The 20,904-nt window shown below is 34.5% G+C and overlaps 1 protein-coding gene across 2 annotated transcripts; it reads right to left on the bottom strand.

Moving 5' to 3' along the window:
• Positions 1-488: 488 nt before the first annotated feature.
• LOC106137040 (beta-glucuronidase) lies at positions 489-20,774 on the bottom strand. 2 transcript variants are annotated; one of them, XM_060947521.1, is made up of 13 exons: positions 20,572-20,774; positions 10,928-11,200; positions 10,255-10,434; positions 6,076-6,227; positions 5,762-5,871; positions 5,225-5,418; positions 4,456-4,602; positions 3,890-4,062; positions 3,333-3,476; positions 2,766-2,844; positions 2,491-2,667; positions 2,203-2,341; positions 489-1,815 (listed from the first exon to the last, which is right to left on the bottom strand). In XM_060947521.1, exons 2-13 carry the CDS (start codon positions 11,198-11,200, stop codon positions 1,634-1,636), a joined length of 1,950 nt encoding a protein of 649 aa, XP_060803504.1. In that variant the 5' UTR covers positions 20,572-20,774; the 3' UTR covers positions 489-1,633. The 2 variants fall into 2 exon arrangements, with proteins under 2 accessions (XP_060803504.1, XP_060803505.1); XM_060947522.1 differs by lacking the exon at positions 20,572-20,774 and adding an exon at positions 19,199-19,235.
• Positions 20,775-20,904: the final 130 nt, after the last annotated feature.

Here is a 20,904-nt window from a genome sequence, read left to right on the forward strand (position 1 = left end):
TACCGGCAAACGCATGCAGTTAGAAACCAGACCTGGGTGGTGTGACGAAGGGTAAAAGATATGAAGTGACCTTAATTACTTGCATAGATAAGAACCTACTTGAAAAGTGGCAATGGTTTTGTGCTACTGGCATAGTAGTAGGTTCTGAAAAAGGCCCGGGACTTCGGTTTCCCATTTTGCTGACAAATCTATGCTTTTACTATTGTCATCTTTTTCGCTCTCGAGTTTGCTGAAAGAAATAAGCAGCACCTATTTATGTAGGTATCTCAGATCCTTATGACATATTTCTATTTCCTTTATGATTTCTTGCTCCGAGCGATACTTCAATCCTATTGAAACTAACCAATGAACAAATAAACAATAAAGGCCTGGTAATAAAATTAAAAGGCCTGGTAATAAAATTAAACTATTATTATGTTAGATATAATTTGTATTTCGTATCTCAATAAATAAATCTTACTTAGAAATATGTTTAAAATTATCCTTAATTAGGTACTTATGACACTAATTGACAAATTACAATATAAAGTGTTCGTGCTGGCGTCAGTCCATTAGTTACTTTATTTCTATTATACATTTTCAGTATCATCTTGAGACAACAACAAATTGCAGTCTTTTTGTATCAACTAAATTGAGAAGGCAAGTAACATAGTTATGAGATATCCTGTACCTATAGGCCAGCAGGCATTTTTACTCTAACTCTACATGTTTTACATAGGTACCTACGTACATAAAACATAAAAACAAAAAATAGTTTTGCATGTGTATGTGTCCATATATTGCTATTTTTACATTTTATAGATACAGTAGGCACTAGCAGGTTGTTTTCAATAAGTTAATGTTCATACCTATACTATACGTAGGTAAATCTAGAAAAGCCTGTGTGGGTCGCATATGTTAAAATATGTTAGTTTTTAATTCTTATCCGATATGTACCTAAGACCTTTTAAAGCTTGACTAGTGAACACTGCCTTAAAAGGGGTAACCAACATGTACGATAACCAAGGTCTAAATAACTTATTACCTGCGTTGGCTTATTTCATTACAACATTTTTCATTTTAACAAAACAACTTGTGCCTTTCCATTGAATAAAGATAAAAATATGTATGTACTTGATCACTGACTGTACAATAATTTGATTAGGTAACATAAAAAAAATTGAACTTGATAGGTAGATGTTTTATTTACAAAAAAATATCAGGTTAACTAGGTGAAAAGGAAGATATTATGGACAATATTATGAACAGAGAGAGGTATTATTCGCCAAGTATTTAAAAGAGTAATAAAGTAGAATACTGAATACTAACATTCTCCTCCTAATAATAAACATAAACTACTTAGTTAAATCACTTATGTCATGTTTACGAAATTAACAATTACCCATACTTTTGAAAAAATGAGTTGTCCAAATTTTCACAATCGGCATCACTTATCCTTTAAGTTTTTTGCTTCGTTTTTCAAAATTTTCATAACGGTATCGGTCTATATATAATTCTTTGTTCCGCTTTTGTTGCGAATCTTGGAGCAGTCTTCGACTCTTGCTTTACCTATACGGCAAATCCACAGACACTGCACCGTTTTGACTGCCGTCAGAATAATAACTAATGTGGGTAGAATGAGAATTAGTACCGACTAGAGTTCGCCGTGTGTCGCCGGGGCGCCGTCGCTGACGTAGAGCGCGCGGGGCGGCGGCGCGCGCCCGGCGTCCGCGGCCGCCACGGCCAGGTAGCGCGCGCGGAGTAGATGTGCCGCGGCTTTGGGTTGGCGCGCACGTGTGAATATGCCTTTCTTGTTGCCTCCCGCTCTTGTGATACCTGTTCAGATAAAGATGTACTATGGCCAAGAATGGGATTCGGATTTTATTCAATCTTATTAAGACTATATTTTGATGTGATATCTTGGAGTTTGATCTTATTTGGAACGCATTGTGTCGTGTCGTGAGTGCTCTGTAAGATCTAGATGAGTTTCCAAGGCCTACTTAAAGATGTTGTGCCTTATAACAGGTAGCTATAACAAAGTTCGTTCTGTGGTAAATTACACTGATTATGTAATCATAATACCCTAAAAGGGTAATACCCTTTGAGCTCAGCGAGACTTCGCTATTTAAAAATTAGAACAGCACTGATTCAAAGCAGAATATTACTTATTTTTGAACATTGATATGGAGGTGTTATTAAATAAATAATTATACGACTCCTTACCCTGTTTAGTTTTGAAGTCAGCGAAGTTCCAGATGAACTCCCCGATAAAGAAGCCGGTCTGCCGTAACTTGTCGAAAGCCTTGAAATGTTCCGACATCAAAGATGCTTGATAGTCTTCTGACCACATGAACGTTGGAAGCTAGAAATTAAATAAATATAATTATGAGATTCTAATGAAATTATCTCGTCTATCTATGACAATCCCAAATCACAATTTAATTGATATAGATGACGGTTAAAAAAAAGAAGATGACGTTATTGGAATTAAAGCCATTGCAGATTACTTACATAATGCATGCCAGCGAGGGTGTCGGCCCCATACTCGGACATGAGAACAGATCGGTTATACTTCTGATGCCATTGCCGCGCTTCACTCTCCACTCTCTTGGCAATGTTCTCGATGTTTCCAGGATCGTGGTACCAACCATTGTAGCGGTTGAAACTGATCACGTCTAGATGCTTTCCCTGAAAATTGCGATTATTTAAACTGTCTTAATAAATGGTGTCATCGAAATGAATGAATGATTCATAAAACTCACTAATTTATAAAATTTATAACTCACTGCAATATCTTTAGGATTAGCTAGAGCGTATGTCACAGGTCTTGTTACGTCCATTGACTTCACATGAAGGACCACGTTTCTGAAACAAAATTCTTTGTGTTAAAAGTAAATAAAACATAGGAATACTAGAGATTTATAATAAACTCCTATCCTTAGCTATTAGCATTGTAGAGTATAATTTTTCGCTAATGAGTAAAGACATGTAGTAATACATACCTATATATGAAAATTTTGCACAACAACTATCTAAATAGGTAAATAAATCAGGTTCCTCCTTAAGTATACAAAAGTCCTAAAAAGGGAAAAGAGATTCCTAGTACTTATCAGAATGTAGGTGTGATATTTTCACAGATATGATTTTCCACAGAATAGAGCAAATCAAAATATTAAAGCGAATAGAAATAATTGATATAAAACAGGTAGGTTTAGCCCTAGAAGCATCCCTCGCCCTGGAGAGAGGCACAGAGCGCGCCTTCGACTGGATTGGGTTAGTTAGCAGGTACAGACCAAAAGCAATAAAGTGTATAGTAGTAGGTACAGTCTAGTATATATAAAACAGTTTAGTACTTGAAGTATTGGTCGCAGTTAGCCTTGTCGCTCACCGGCTCGTTGGCGATGGACCACATGATGACGCTGGGGTGGTTCTTGTCGCGGCGGATGAGTTCTGTTAACGATTGCTTGTGTTTCTCCAACATCGTGTCCGAGTATATCCTGAGAACAATTGATTATTTAATCATCGAGTTTGCATGAAAAGATCAATAAATTTTGATGAAGCAAAAGTATAGAAGGATAAAGGCTAGTGTGATGATGAAGTCTTTGTTTTCCCGTCCCTACAGGAATGCGTGCTATATGTATGCTTTTACTTCTATGGTATTAAAGTTAATTTTTATGTCGCCTAGTCGGCTAGATGTAGTCTATACCCATGAGGCAGTATATCGGTCATTTCTGATGTACAACTTCTTATCAGAAAGTTCGATCTTTCATACTGTACTTATGTTTTTAGCCTGCACTTTTCCTTTGCTAGCTTTTTTACAAGCAATGTAATTTTTCTACTAGGAAGCACTATAAATTGAAGATTTGCTGCTGATCTTCTCAAATCAGAAATATAATAAATGAAAACTCACACAGCGTTGACGCTGGGGCATTCATCGATGATCATAATACCGTGTTCGTCAGCCAATTGATAGATCTCTTCGGCGTAAGGGTAGTGGGAAGTGCGGAATGTATTGGCTCCAATCCATTTGATGAGGTTCATGTTCTTGACCCATAAAACTGGGTCCCAGCCCTTGCCGCGAAACTGGAATGAGGAGTAATTTAGATGACATGATGTCAATTTCTTTATTTCTCAATATTGTATTATTAAGGACGAATACTACTTACAACAAAGCTAAAGAAATTACTTCTACAATTATTACCATAAAGTCTATATGAGTCACAATTAGTATCACAATATTACACAAAAAGGAAATTGAAAAAAAAATACATTATATATAAAACCTAGTCACGCCCGGGACCGACTCCAAGATATTATATATAATACTAGCTGTCCCGGCAAACGTATAATATATGCGTAAGATACAAAAACATGCTAAATAACAAGATCAGAGAAACAATAAATCATTATATTTCAGAAAAGACGCTAAAGAAATCATTTATTCAGTAGCAAAATAACACTGTACAGAATACTCACATCTGAATCTTCGTGCATGCCAAACCCTCGTAGGTATAATGGCTCATCATTGAGATACACAGTCGTGTTGGTCCAAGCTATGGTCCTAATGCCGATCTTTTCACTATACATGTCCACCAGTTCACCCCGAGAGTTAACGAGCGCAGCCTGGAAGAAAACACTAGCTGATTACCTATCATCATAATTTGAAAAAATATTTAAAGATTTTGGCTGCTTAGTCGTTGAAACAGGACAATGTTTCAAAAGCTGGACAAATTTTCAAAAATTGCAATCCATAAAATATATATATATTTTTTTTTCTTTTTTATAAATATATAAATCTCCCGTGAACAATGTATTCTCCCGTCCACATTCTATTCTAAGTATAATTTAATATTGTGAAGTTGACGTTGTTGAGGAAAATGCTGCAGTGCAGTTTGTTACCGCTTCTTCTGCACTGACGCCTTGGAAGCGGCAGTAAACTTAGTTTTTAAGTAATTTATTTGACGTCAACCAAGTTGTTAAACCATGCGACAATTATTAAGCGATATAATAATATCCTATAATAATGAATAAAAATTTTTAATTTTGATTTTTTTATTATTTTGCATTGTAAAAAGAATAACAAAATAAAAAAAGAAAGTTTTAAGAAAGTCGTATGTGGTGGTGTCGTCCTATTATTTCCTTAAATAATACTGTAATTATGGAAAGAAAATTGGCTAGCATTACAAAGTTACCGAGACGATATTCTGACAGTTGAATATTTTAAAACATTTCTCGTCGTACTTACCGTTAATGTGTATAAATATCCTGGTTTCTCGTGCATAAGGTACGGCCACCAGAGATTCGCCTGGGGGATGTCCATCACTCCACTGCAGTTCCGCGACGCGCTTACTTGCTTCTTGTTTTTGTCGAAAATTACCACTTGACAAGTGATCTCTTCGTCACTTGACCCTCTTACTGATATGTTGTATGTAATGATACCTGGATAAATAAATGTAAGTTGTTAAAGTTTTGATTCTGTATACTTTAAGGAAGATACATGTAATGACTTGTGCATAACAACTATCCTTTTTTCTTGAGGAATTCCTGAAACTCAATACTTATACATTCTCCGCCCCCATATCAGTCCTCAGTTTTTTATTCTTTTTTCCTAGTTTCGTTTTCAACAAGAGCTTTAAATTGTTTAATATATCCCAATGGGTATCCCTATCGTCGTCATTGACGAAGAGTATCACTCTTCTGAATAAGCGTTATCAGCGAATCATTGAAAATAGGATAAGTAAATTAAAAGATTGAATACTATTGCCATAGAAGTTTTGCTTACCGGTGTATCCTTGTATATCGGTGTTGACGACAATATCATCAATGTATACGAGTGGTGTGGTGTAAAGGACCACAGGTCTATGTATCCCAGCATAGTTAAAGAAATCGTATCTGAAATTTTTTGGTTTAAGAATTAATTATTAAATTGTTGAAGTTAGTAATAATTGTGTAAACCCAATTAAATATGCTAGAAGGTAATCAACGGAGCTATTAGGGTAAACTATTGTTATTTTTTATATACGTAATATATTTAATCGAAGACGCAATTGGGACTAATACCAGGTGGATGACTATTTATTATTTTTAAAGTCTTACCCATTTTCTTGTGGTATTGTGGTAAGAGTCAAAGTGTTGTCCACAGCCACGGTGAGGAGATTGGTGCTGTTGTACAGGATTCTTTCTGTGATATCCACTTGGAAGGGCAGGTGACCAATCTCGTGAGAGGCTACTTGCACACCATTGAGAAACTGTGACAATATCATAAAACGTACATTATTTTTGAAGTATAACAAGTTCCTATATATTTTTTTGTGTTTCTTTTCTTCTTTATGCCAAGAAAAGAGACGTAGCAGTTATATACAACCCATTATTATTTTTGGTATGGTATTGATTGCCTTCGAATGCCGAAACTGTTGTGTGATTTTATTTAATGATCTGTTTGTTATTATTATTCAACAAATTATGTAATAACTAATAAGGTACTAATATTAAAATTTTGCTATGATAAAATAATTATCTACGATAAATTGCTAAGTAGGTATTTATTTATAAACTGACCTACATTTTTACCGATTCAATTGATAAAAAGGTACATCAAAAGCCTTTTAGTGTCATATCACTTGGCAATGTTAAGTTTTGCGATAGCAAATCCACAAGACTCCACTGTTCAAACAATTACTTAATTTATTTTTTAGGTTATCTTGAATTCCAATACAAAACAAGATTAGTAGGTAATAAGAGTTTTAAATGTTAGCCGACGACGGCATTCCTTATCAGTTTGCTTACAGTATAAATATTTACAGTGGAAATGTTTAGAAAATACATAGTTGTTATTTATAAGACTGGCTATATGGTTTTTCCATCATTAATGATTTTCACGCATACATACAGCTTAACGAAGCCCTCAGTTTTTTTAACACTGTTGGCTTTGTCTAACCCGCAAGGGATATAGATATGAGTAAACGTTTATGTAGTATGATTTCAATTAAGTAGGTTATGGATATCGGAGTTATAATTTTATTTGTTTAAGGATCAGTTATGCGAGGTTTACATATCATTTAAATTTTATAGTAGAAAATAACGTTTGAAATTCAATCGCATATAAGGCTGCTATTGTAGGACCATAACCAAGAACACAGATCGGTTCCATGCAAAAAATACGGTTCATACGGCACATTACATTTTTCGACCTCGATATATGATATTCATGGCAGATAACTGAACATTGCATAGCTCACTTTTCGAAACTGGCTTATCATTAGCTTAAAGCTGCAGGGGAAACCATTTGACAAATTATAATAAAAAATATGAGTTAGGAACTTTCAGGTCACTTTATTTTACTCTTTTATACCTTACTAGCGACCCGCCCCGGCTTCACACGGGTGCAAAATTCGGAAAAAAATATACATAAAAACCTTCCTCTTGAATCACTCTACCTGTTACAAAAAACCGCATCAAAATACGTTGCGTAATTTTAAAGATTTAAGCATACAGACAAACAGACTAAAATAGCGACTTTGTTTTATACTATGCAGTGATTGCAAATGGGTTTGGAAATTGCGGTTAGGACATTGGTCATTGATATAAACGTAAAAAGAGAATTCAAATGGGACTAACTAACTTGTCATGACGGTTCAACAGTTTCTTAAAGGTAGTCCTGTTGATAACATATTTATTCCAAAAAATTGTGTAAGTGTACAAATTACCAGCTGCCCTGCAATGTGTCACCATTGTCAGTATTATTAGAGGTGGGTATATCTACGAGAGAGCTAGTAGGAAGCCGATTAAGAAACGCCGCCGGTTAAGCGAGGTCAGTGCTTTGCCCTCTGCCTGATCTCGTGTCGTGCAATTGGTATTCCAACAACACCAATCCAAAGTTAAAATAGATATGTGTGTTATATTATAAATAATATTTTCATCACCTAAAAACTAGTGATATACTAGTTATACGCGCAGAACTGGAACGAATTCATATTTTTATTTCTGCGCGTTTCCTTGCATATGGCGAATGTAGGTCACTACGATTCTCAATCATTTATTTCTTGATATTTGTAAAATATTTTAATAAGGTGTGATAGAAAGGTCAAAATCGTGGAGATTTTATCAATATACAAGTTTCAATGTCTATTTAACAAAACAAAAGTTGTGTTTGGATGACTTTGTAATAAAATATTTAAACTTTTCGAAACGCCGTGAACCAAAATTTAGATTTAGAGAAAAATTAAAAGTGATCAAAATTCCAAACAAATAAAAATTAACTTCATTAGCACGACAAGGCGTTGCTTTCCGCTACTTAATAGACGTGAAACGATAAGAAGAAATGATGTGTTCAAAATAGTAAACAACAGTTATCTATATTCAGACAAATTAACGCTTAGGTACTTATAGTAATGCTAGTTTGCCAATATTATTAACATATTGATATGGTCTTATATATCAATATATATATATAGTCTTATATATAATATGCTCTGGTGACCTATTCTCAATGGACATTCTGAACAGGCATTGTTGTTGTAAACCTACTCTATCAGACAGAGCTCATACTAAATGTTCAAGGTCGCGAGATCATTATGTGGTACCGTATCGGTCGATCCACGCGTCGATTCAAGATGTGCATACTCCACAAAACTTGAAATGACCTGTTTACGGAAAGGCTAAACAAAGGCGCACCCCGGACTTCTCTCCAAAGACAACGGAATGGCTTAATTTTGGCTACAAAAATCAGAAAAAATGATTGTTCTAGCTAAGTTTTTCCTGGTTACATCTGCCAAAAATGGAGTCTATGTATGAATATCTCAATGCTATAGCTACCTGTGATATAAACCTCTGTATTTATTGCGTAACCATCACGAGATGGGTTCACGAGAGTAGTAGGATAGTGTACAAATTGCACGTCTGCAATAAACCAATTGCCTAGCGACACACTCATATGCGGTCAGCCAGGACACCTCCACCTCTACTATAGAGATCGTCGCCCTTTCTGTTAGTATCATCAATTGAATTATACTAATCTGAATAAGGTAATATCAATCAAAATAGATTCATTTAAAAATTCTTTTTTAATTTAACTTCGAGTTATAACAAAATATTAAGTGAAGTTGTATAGTAAATGTTCAAAGTGTGGTCGTTGCTACTTAAAGAGAAGTAACTAGTAGTGACTAAAAAATCGAATTTATTTCACATGGCACAATAAGCTCCAAAAAAATGTTAACTGACGTCATGGAATGTAAAATTAGGCAACAACTAAACGAAATGTAAGTAAAACTGTTGCTAAAGTTATACAATGTTAAGGTACAGATAATAAGCTATTAATTTCCATATCGTGACGTAATTAATTACAGAAATGGCTTATAACTATGCAAATGATATGTAAATTAATGTTAATAAAAGTTTTGGCGACCAGCAAAATATATGGAACGTAAAAAACGTAGGAGGATTATCACATCGTACGTAGTTATTTCGTTTGTTACTAATTGCCTTTAGTGTTACCGGGAGTACACAAGATGATGGTACCCAGATTAAATTATTCGTAATGTACCTACCTCTATATAGGTACCTTCTGTATATAGGTACCTTATGTATATCTTTTTCTGATTCTTCTTAACAAAATTTGGAAGCGAAGCTAAACATTGGCATTTGTTTGAATAGTAATAGGTAACTAGGCTTTTACATTTTATAAGATTATGTTGTTACTCAAGATTATGTTTGGTTGATTTTACGTGGAAATGGATCGAATGCAAACAAACAGTAGGTACAGAAAGACAAATTAAACGAACACATTACGCGTATAGAAATTAAGTGAGGAACAAAACTAGATTTCGTCCAAATACTAGAACCAGTTTGACGACGATTTTAGATTTGGATTGTTGAATAATAACAACATATACCTACTTATGTTCCTTATAGGTATTGTATTCTTGAGTAAATCCACACTAATAATCATTAATAAAACGAAATAATAAAAGCGTAAAGGCATAAAATCTAGTCTATTTAAAAGAATATAGAGACATAAGAATTGGACCAAATTTTATGCACACACAAGACGTAGGTCGCTTCTAAACGAACGATAAATTCTTATGGGGAGGCGAAACACATATCCTGTATGTGAGTTTCGTGTAGCTAAGACCATAAAATATAGAAAGTAAAAAAGAATATTGGGACGTCAATCACAATCTAAGAGTTACCCCGGTCTTCCCTTTGGTGGCGATGGCGTGGATTCGGTCGGGCTCGAGTCAACCAAATTTATTGAATGTTAATGTGTGTGATACTAACCACTTTAGCCTGGTAATGCACGCTGCCGAACCTTAGCCACACTCTCTGGTGGTTCTCCCAGGACTGCGGCGCGTAGAACCGCCGGTCGTACCAGACCACGCCCGTGTGGTCCCGTATTGCAGCGTCCGTCCCGACGTCGTTGTACGATGAGGGGACTGGCATAGGGATCACCGGTCCAGTCTGCAAAATGTTTATTTAAATATTACACTACCAAACTTACTAGGTACAAAGGTATAAAGAAATGGGAAAGCGCAAAGTCGAGAGACATTATATGCTTAGTACAAATGAACTGGATTTGAAGACTGATTTTCGATGTATTACTGACAATTACTTGCAAATACATACAGAATAATAAATTACAAACAAATTTATAATCACGTCTATATCCCTTGCGAGGTAGACAGAGCCGACAGTCTTGAAAAGACTGATAGGCTGTTTAGGCTTAATGAAAATTTTAATTACTACGAATAATATTAATACTACTTCACTGGTGAGTGATCCTGCTAGCACAAATTCTTCTAATCTAATCCAGTTATGTAATATATATAATCAATGGATACTTACTCGTATTATTTAACCTATGCTGTAGCTAATGTTAGGTACAATAGTGCGTAATTCTCTATTTTCGATAAGGATGGAAAACCGAAAAAAGTTTGCCCAGACATTTACTTACCCTCTCTAAATCTTGTAGATACCATCCATTTAAAAATCCGTACAACGGATCGTTTGGAGGTGACAACCTAAAATTCCAAATACCATCTAGGCTTCTTAAATCTCTAGTCAGTGACTCCCGAGGATACAGTGATCCTCCAGTACTTATAGTTGATCTCTTCCCGAAACTCTCTATGATATTTTCATTTGATGACACCGGGACTATGGCACTGACGATTGAGATGATGATTGTTCCTAAAACTAGCAGCAACTTTGCATTCTTAACGGCCATCATCTGTAACAATACAATATCAATTTATAATAATTAACAAAATAAATTTGAGTTTCATTATATCTAGAATTTTATTTTCTGAACAATCGTAAATATAAATAAAGTAGTAACTTACTTATAGGTATTTAAACTTGTGTTCGATTATGTGGTTACATATTTTGTCGAGTTCATAAATAATAAGCTTTAATGTTTGTAGCTCGCAGAATCAGTACTAATTGACTTTCTACATCAAATTACTTCACTCTTTGCCATTTATCACTTGAGTCGCTAGGCGCAGATGTCGGCAATTGCAAATTTTGTACGACTCCACCAGATTCAAAAGACATAGCGCTTGCGTCTAGTTAGCTCGTATGAATTAACAACTTGACTCCTCGGAAAAATCAAATTGTCGTTTGATAGAGGTCTAATTACTTTGGTTGAGTAGTAATTACCTACAGTTAGTGGTCAACGTGCTCCGCACGCACGACCATCAGTGAAACCTGATAAAGATGCAGCGTCATGTGCAACGCATCGTGTGATCGCCTATGTGTTACATAAGTAATATTTTTTCTGCTCTATTGTTTTTTCGTTCTTGTGTAATCATTGTAGGAAATATGGAAGTGGTTTTTCGGAAACTATTTTAGATAATTTTTATGTTGGTGGAATTTTATAGGTAATTTTTTTTTTAAGTCGATCTAATATAAATAATATCATTCGTCTAAGGATAAAATTACAAATTTATAAAATTTAACACGGTCAAATATTGCAGAGGAATTATTAAGAAATTATTATCAAAAAAAAACCTATTTATTGAAGACAGTTGTAGCGAAAGTGTTAAATTATAGGTCACGAGGTTTCAAGTTTCCATAATTTCTCTGATTGCAATAAGTACCTGTACTAATGGTAGGGTAATGAAAGTGTTCATACATCGATACCTTAGCCAACGTTCCATATCGACAATTGCCTACTTTGTATTGTAAACGTCTAGTAAGTGCGTTTGTTTCGCATTAAGGAAGCTACTGATTCGATATCATGTCAATTAATGTTACTTTTTATGGAATGTGGGAAGTGCCAAATGTTTTTGATTACGTAGGTGTTTATGATGAACTGCATAAAATGTCAAATTTTTATAAATTCATGGTGTCAGATGGATATGTGCTCCAATTAGAGGTAATATAATAAATGCATATTCACAATTTTATATTAATTGATACAGATCAGATATTTGTTATTTTCATTTAAGTGAATAAACTCAAAGACTTGATTGATTTTATTTGAATTTCTTCTTCCTCCTGGCTTTAGTCCCCGGCTGCATCCTCACCTCTCTGGAGTGGAGTCCAGTCTGGGGTAGGCCTTTGACTATGGATCCTAGATTGGGTTAGTCAGAGTTTACACGAAGGGACTCCCATCTGAACTCCACATCTTTTGCAGGTAAACCTAACCCGTATTAGATCCATGGTTATCATCCAGTTGCCTGAATGTGCAGGTTTCCTCGCGATGTTTTCCCTCACCGTTAAAGCATCGGTTAGTATTCGAACTAATGTACATAACTTTGAAAATAGTCATTGGTACTTGGCCGAGGTGGGAATTGAACCTGTGAACGCATCACGCATTTTAACCGGACACCTTACCGATTTGACCACCGACGCTCTAGAACTTACACGTTATAACTTGTGATAAATTCTATTATATTTGTAAATTACAAAGGAAGTGTAACCACAAAAAATAAACTCTAGTAATATATAAATAAAAAAGTACCAAAGTAACTTTCCTAAATATTCTTATAACAAATGATTAGTTACTAAACACATAATCATATGCCCTACCTCTGATCCTATACCATTTCTGTGCACATAAAACAGTACTTAGACCTACGTAACACTATAATAATTGCATGGTTTGACGGTGCGTTGCGAAACAACCGCTTTCTAGAGCATGCGCGCGAGCATAAACAAAAGTACCATGTGCGTATGTTATGGTAATGAATAAAAGAGATGACTTCATCACACAATGAACGACCATTATTTTTTGTCATGGAATTACCATAAGGTATACAAAAAATGTTTTAGGACAAACTTGATTATATTATCAGATTGTTGTATCATAAAAAACCACACGTAGGCATAGTTTTTTTTTTATTTTTAAACACTTGCTCTAAAAGAATTGCTAATCATGATTCCGGTATTCTATAACAAGTTGACTACTGTATTTTTTTTTGAAAAAGTACCCCAAAGATTAATTTACATAAATAAAAATTCTGAACATTTTTCTCTCAGCTCAGCAAAAAAGAAAGCTCCACCCATTTCGTAACACTGCTACGAGGCTGGATTTTTATTGATTTGCTTTGATATTACTAAAATAAGTTGATAATATAGTCATGTCGTCCCTTATCGTGAAGACATAGGTATGTCTATGTATGTTGCCTTCTAGTCTTCTAGAAGAAGATTAGAAGGCATGTTTAAAATGAATTAAAGTAAAACTTAAACTTATGTTCCCGTGGGAGTTTTGGGAAATTCTCTCTTGGGCGCACTGCCCTTACACCATATAACTAAAGAACCTATACTATAATATGTCAAATTTTAAGTTTCTAGACCTAACTGGCTGTGCGTTGTCGGTCAGTCAGCCAGTTATTCATTAATGGAAGAGTTTTATGTACATAGACTGCTATTAAATTTATTTATTCATTTATGTAGCATTATTAGATAAACAACACATCACAGTAAGAGGTATACCTATTTGTTACACGATTAACGTGAGGTTACGACTCAGATGTTACGTCGGATAAGTAAGTGGATCTCGTAAGTATTACTATTACAATACAAAATAATTACTCAGATTCCACATTGTTAATTAGCGTTGAAATAAGTACTCGGGAGTGTCGAAGTTTGTTTTTTAGGTACTTGTTTTAACCAGGTTACCTGATTAAGCTCTTTAAGAAGGACTGCGTTATTAAGTTGATTAAAAAGCAAATCTAGTTTAAGCCCATTTCTTGGAATACAGAAACAACCGTTTGTTTTAAATACATTATGTAAAAAAATTGTAGCCATCACGAAATATCAGTTGTCATAATGAATAACTTTCATAAATAAGTATATGTTATTTAAGTAATGTATTTTTAAACAAAAAGCCCCATAAAGATTGTTTACTTTTATTTTGAGTACACCTACAAATATGTAGGCTTTTTCATCGATGGCTTTTACATAGTGACACTACCAAAAAGAACAAAGTGTAAAAATATTATTATTTTTTTGTTTCTCGAGACCTACTTAGATGTTTTTGGCATTAGCTCAAATAAAAATGATTACATTATTCTTACTCTATGTGACTGACGAGGCATCGCCCGATGGATACATATATTTTCTTTGGTCAATAAAGGTCACACTGGTAAACTTAAGTTCAATAACTTTGAATATAAAAAAATAGCCAAGTTTATAATTACACGAAAACTCAATTATTATTTTGAAAATAAACAAAAACTCCTCGACTCCTATTAAGAGGTCAGCGGCTTTGGCATGATGTAATCACGATCAAATCTGCTGTTAACGCTATGTGATAAATCTTACGACTTAGAAGAGGACTTTGAGAATGATCGGTCTTTTTTCACAATCATCATCCTGCGGTTTGGACTTGCTACCGCTGTCACTATTTGAATCCCAATTCCATCTAGCCGAACATGGCTGAAAGCGTTTTAACGTTTTACTATTGACAATTTTAAAACAATGTTTACAAAGAAACTTTTTTTCTTTAGCCAAACCGTGTAAGTTTGGGTAGTTCAGGGAAAATTGAGAAATATTCTATTTCAAAAATTTTCTTCAAAACACTAAATGTTAGTGTTAAAGGCGAAACTTAATTCCACCATGTGGTCCAACCCTATTTTAAATAATTTCATCCTGTATCCTCTATGCAGCTGTTGAATGAATGCATTGTGCTCCGAGGAATGCCTTATCTCTCATAGATCTTGCACGCTCGACTACAAAATTCCTTGTATCTGTACAGTTTATGTGATGTAATATGATAATATTAACCATATAATAGTCTAGGTCTAGGAGTAACGAAAATATTAGTGTAGTGGTGCATTTTTTCCTATATGCTTTGGTATATCATCAACGTTGTTGTTTTAACGCTTTAAATTTCAATAAAATTGTAGTACTTACAGAGATTTAAGACGGTACAAAGCGCCACTCTTTGAAAAGATTTGGATTATGCGAAGACCAAAACATCTCGTTTACATTAAAATAATGAGTATTTTAATGTAAACGAGGCCGAGCCGGGATCTATGGGTATGCAAAAAGATTTGCGTGTTATTTCCGTTTATACCTAAATGAAAGAGTTTGTATATCTAGGATCAAAGTTTACATCAGATGGCAAGTATGATAGTGATATTGAAAGGAGAGTGAACGCGGGGAACATGGTGAATGGAGCTTTGCATGCCTTTATGAGCAGTCAGAAACTATCCAAAAAGGCTCGACTGGCTGTGCACAGGGGCGTGTTGGTCCCGACATTAATGTATGGGAGTGAAAGTTGGGTATGGCAAAAGAAGCATGAAAGCAGAATAAATGCAGTGGAAATGAGAGCGTTAAGGAGTATGATGGGTGTGAAATTGAGTGACAGGATAAGGAACAGCGTGATAAGGGAATGTTGTGATGTGAAAGAAGATGTAGTTACAGGAATAGAAAAGGGTATGTTAAGATGGTTCGGTCATGTGGAGAGGATGAATGAAAGCAGGTTGACTAAGCAGATATACAAGGAGAGTGTGGAGGGAAAGGTCGGAGTGGGAAGACCTAGACGAACGTATCTTGATCAAATTAAGGACGTCCTGGTAAAGGGTCAGGTCAAAAGTACCCGAAACCGCCGAGCTTGTATGAAGAGAGTTATGAATGTGGACGAAGCGAAAGAAGTATGCAGAGATCGTGGCAAGTGGAAAGAGGTAGTCTCTGCCTACCCCTCCGGGAAAGAGGCGTGATTTTATGTATGTATGTATGTATGTATACCTAAATGGTTGATTTATCTAAGATTTTCGTATACATACTATGCCCTGCATAAAACTTGTCTGGGTTTACTTAAGCCAATCATTTTTTGCAGATGCTAGGGTTAGGAGACGAATAATAGTTTGGTGAACTAAATGCTAGGGTTTGATGGGACTGGTGCTGAACTAATTAGGAACGGATGCACACAAAGTAATATATTTTTCAACGCGCATGTAATTTTGATTTCCGCAAAAAAATGATAATGTTACAATAACAAATTCTTTGTAAGTAAGGATAAGCGACTGAACTTGCGTTTTACTACTCTAGAGGAAAGTTGTGGAAATGCCTTGTTTCTATTTAAGTAACCATGATCAGTCAAAGTCGGTTTGTTAATTAACATAAGCCAAGTTATAATAAAGTATACCTCAATTTGTAAATTGCCATAAGTTGAATGTACTGAAGAGTGCCACAACCTCAAACAAGGTTGGACGTAGTATCAAGATTAGGCCACGCGGATCCGTCGCGGATTACGTCTCCAGAAACCTTTGGTTAGACAAGACAGTTACACTGCTACATTACATGCAAAAGAGATGATCCGCGCCGATTTTCCTTACGGATCACTTTTGCAACAAATCTACAAAAAAAGTAAATTATAAGACGCTAAAAGAAAACGAAAGAGTGAAAGACTAAAGAGTGTTCTCCCTAACAGTGGGCGCGCTGTATAGTAGTAAAAGCGAAGAGTTTCCATGTTCATGGAGACCTGATTCGGCGCATAAAACCAGTTTTTTTTTAAGATAAGGAGGATAATGATCCATGTATTTACTTTTCTGATTTGTAGGAGGTTTGGAGGTAGGTATTGTGCAGCTAATGAAGATTCTACCACAAAACCGCAAAAGCAAAACACTTAAATATGTAATTTGATATTCTAATAAAACTGGTGATCACTAACGAGAAGATGGTGCGATATGCCTAAACGCAGTTAAACATGACACCATATGCATTGTTTAGATATATGCAATTACGCATTCCTTAACAGAGCAATTAGCCCAAAATCTTTGTTCGAGTAATGCACGAGCAGCCAATGAGGAGAGTTGTTGACCGGGCCCTAATAAAATGTCTCATTACTGCAATGAGCTTAATTACTTAGGAATAATGGATCCGCTTCCACAGCTGCCTTCCAGTAAGTAGGTACTTATGAGTGTTGGCAAATTGACAAAAACAATGATTTTATAACCTAAATATATATATATAATCACGTCTTTACCCCTTGCGGGGTTAACAGAGCCAATACAGTCTTGTCACAAAAGACTGAAAGACCACATTCAGCTAATGATGGAATTGAGATTCAAATAAAGAGAGGTTGCTAGCCCATCATCTAAGAAATAATCTCAAGTTTTATCAAGATAAATAACTTTTACAATCGGCACGAAAGAGAAGCAGCTGGCATACACTACTTATGTTTTTTTTTCGCTACCAGACCAGCATGGAAACTTTTTAAGTACGTAAAATTATATACAAGTTGATGAAATATTGTCTTTACTTCTCATGATCTTTGTAAAACTCCCATTTTTTTAGATCCACAGAAATAACGAATATTAGATGAATAGATTGTTGATCTTTTCATAGTGGTTTATTTGTAAAAGTATTTAGTTAATGGCCAAAGGTTAAAGTACTGTTTAACCAAGTTGACCATTTCTATTTTTCTTTGTTGTGGCTAAAAAGACGTGCTAATGACTGCTGGATTTAGAATAAAAGCCCACGCATTTTTACGTGTCGGTTTATAATAAAAGTAGATTTTTGACTGTGGCCTTTACGTGCGAAAGAAAATAAACTGACCTAGTTCAGTAAACATAGGCTTGGTCCCTACAAATGTGTTGTTTCACGCACGCTTTGGTTTATCGGTATAGGTATAGGGCTTCATTAAATGGGAAGTCGTTAACCCATATCAACTTACTCCAGTTTGAGGCGAACGAGGCGTTAATATAGAGTTATGTATTGTATTGCCTGTTTGAATTAGAAGTGATAACATGTATCTTTATAATTCTATTAAACATTTGGGAGTCCAGATTGGAGTGGATACTAGGGATATAGCTACACGTATTGGGTCATGTATATCAAGATAAACGTGACATAATATTCATAAATTACTAAGGTATGTCGATTATCACCATCGACAATTTAGGCATATGCATACCTATAGGTATAGGTACAATATTTTTTAAAGTTTGTGGCGTGTTGATGATATTCGCTCTTTTAATTTTCGAGTAATTCCTATTATAAAATTAAAATAATACCATTAACAAAATAATAATAGCAGTACCATATTCCTTTGTCCAGGTTAAGAATGCCACTCACGTATATTTCTCAGATGTATATTTTTTATGAAAACCATAAGCTAGCCGACAAATTAATACAGAAGATCAAAAATATTATAAAGAACAAATAATTTATTACTGACTGTACCAAAATATGCACGGAGATCCAATCGGAATACAATATTTGATTGTTAATTCTGATCCACCGGACTAGGGATCCGAACAGAATAAAATAAAATGGATCCCTAGGTATCTAATTTTGGGGATCAGAACGGAATAACTTTGAGTTTTTGAGTTTGAATTTGGGCATATGAATTCAGCTATTGACCTTCTGGGCCTATTGAGATTTTGTTAGAAGGTATCTTGAGATGGCTGCGCAATAAGAGAACCAAGGTACCTACATGAATAGAGAAAGACTATTTATAATTATTCGTTACTACTATCACTATCACACTAAATTTAAAACTTTAAAGATATTTATATATGAGAAAGTACACGTACTTACTTACTATAGACACAGAATAACCTTATATTAAACAAAACTTGTGTAAAAGTTTTGGTAGAGAATGCTTTTGCAAGTTCGCCTTGTTTCATCTAAGAAATTTCGAATTTTCTTCCGCGACGAGCATTTCACCTGTCTTTTCTAATTTGTAAAAGTAATGAAACTTTTACTTTTTCTCCTACAACTAGGTGTGTTAAGTAGGTGTTAGTTAGTTTAAATATTTAGTTATAAACATTACCACGATACTGCTAACAGGTCTTGTCGCTTGTGCACAGTTGAATACAGTTTACTTTTTACTCGTAGTTTCAAAGTATTATATACTTAGAGATAAGATATTGATTTATTTGACGCGAAATATGCATGGGTTGCAATGAAATGGCAGTTGGCATTCTGGGATTTTGGAGCACTAAATACTTCCGCTGGGAATGTTGCAACATGACCTATGCTGGTCCTTTATAATACCTGCTTTTTAAATAAAGTCTAAACCCGTGAATGAATTGTTGTTGTTCACATGCTTTGCACAAAAGTAGTCAACTATTTCGTAATACCTGCTCATAATATCATAGGATTAATTTTTTTGTAAGTAGGTAGGTATTTGACTTTTCAACCTAATTTTGTACAATGTAGGCTGAATGAAGTTCTGCTTGCAGTGAAAAAAGACAAATTTTAAAAATGTATAAGCTTTTAGGTAATCGGTTGCCTAATTTAAAAATTTTCACACAGATTGTAAAAGACAATAAAATTAATGAGGACGAATGTTTAACAAAAGAGCCACTTTGTGCAGTGTATCCTTGTATGAAGCTTTATCATTATAGTTGACCGGAAGTAGCTATAGTCAAGGTTTTGTCAATTATTACTATTTAAAAGAAAAAAGTAAATTACATACAAAAGGATGAGTGAGCAAACATGTAGAACTAAAGAAAATTGTTATCAAAATTGTTCTGAATGAATGAAAGGTCAGTGTATACACTTATATACATATATGTTTTATGTGTGCACAACTAAGTATATTGATATTTTTTAAAGTAAAGTAATGCGTGTTTAAGATTTAACATAGGTAAGTCTTTCTATAAGCGAGTTCTCATCTTATTGAAAAAATCATAAAGCATGACCAAAAATTTAAAACTAGGTTAGTTCAGTGGGTTGCAGATAACAGATACCTTGGTACTTAACTCACCCATCTTACTTACTTATCTGTTTATGTTTGTTCGTATTTGTCATATATACCTATTCATACCCATCTTACAATACCTACTTACCATTTCAACGACATAAAGAGTACCTATATTGAGCAGTTGGGTGTTTTCATTTTATTATTAAGTAATGTTCTTAGCCATAACAATCACATTAACATCATATCGTAGTGACCACAGATAAAATGTAGTCATTTTATCTCAAGTCTTATTATATTTACCTACAGTTGTATGTAGTAGGTACTTGTAGATAAATAAATTGATACAGAAGTTGCTATGGTTTTTATCTTTACACAATTTTTACTTTAACTAATACTGAACAAAACAAAATGAATCTTTATGTAGAATACCTATGCTATAGATAAGTACTTTAGGTACGTCATTCTTAAAGAAATATAATTGTCAATTTTTTACTTACATTTTATTCCTGGGTTAAATTAAGGTTGTAATCGCAACGTTACTAAACCACTTTGTACTTAATTCTTATTCATCTGTTCATAAAATTGTTTTCAATAAATATTTTTAACAATTACAATTATTGTATTGTTTTTTTAATACATGATATTTATTTGTTTTATGGCGCGAAAATTTAAACGGCGAACGCGTTCTCCGCTAGACATGAGTTGGTGGACTGGTTGAATGTAAAATGTAAATATCCCTCCCGTGATTGGAACGCACCGGCATAAACCAACTAAATTCGAATAAACACAACTATTTACTGATTTGAACGAAATGAAGCAGATTGAATTGG

This window comes from Amyelois transitella, chromosome 13 (genome assembly GCF_032362555.1).
Source record: "Amyelois transitella isolate CPQ chromosome 13, ilAmyTran1.1, whole genome shotgun sequence".
NCBI lineage: Eukaryota > Metazoa > Arthropoda > Insecta > Lepidoptera > Pyralidae > Amyelois > Amyelois transitella.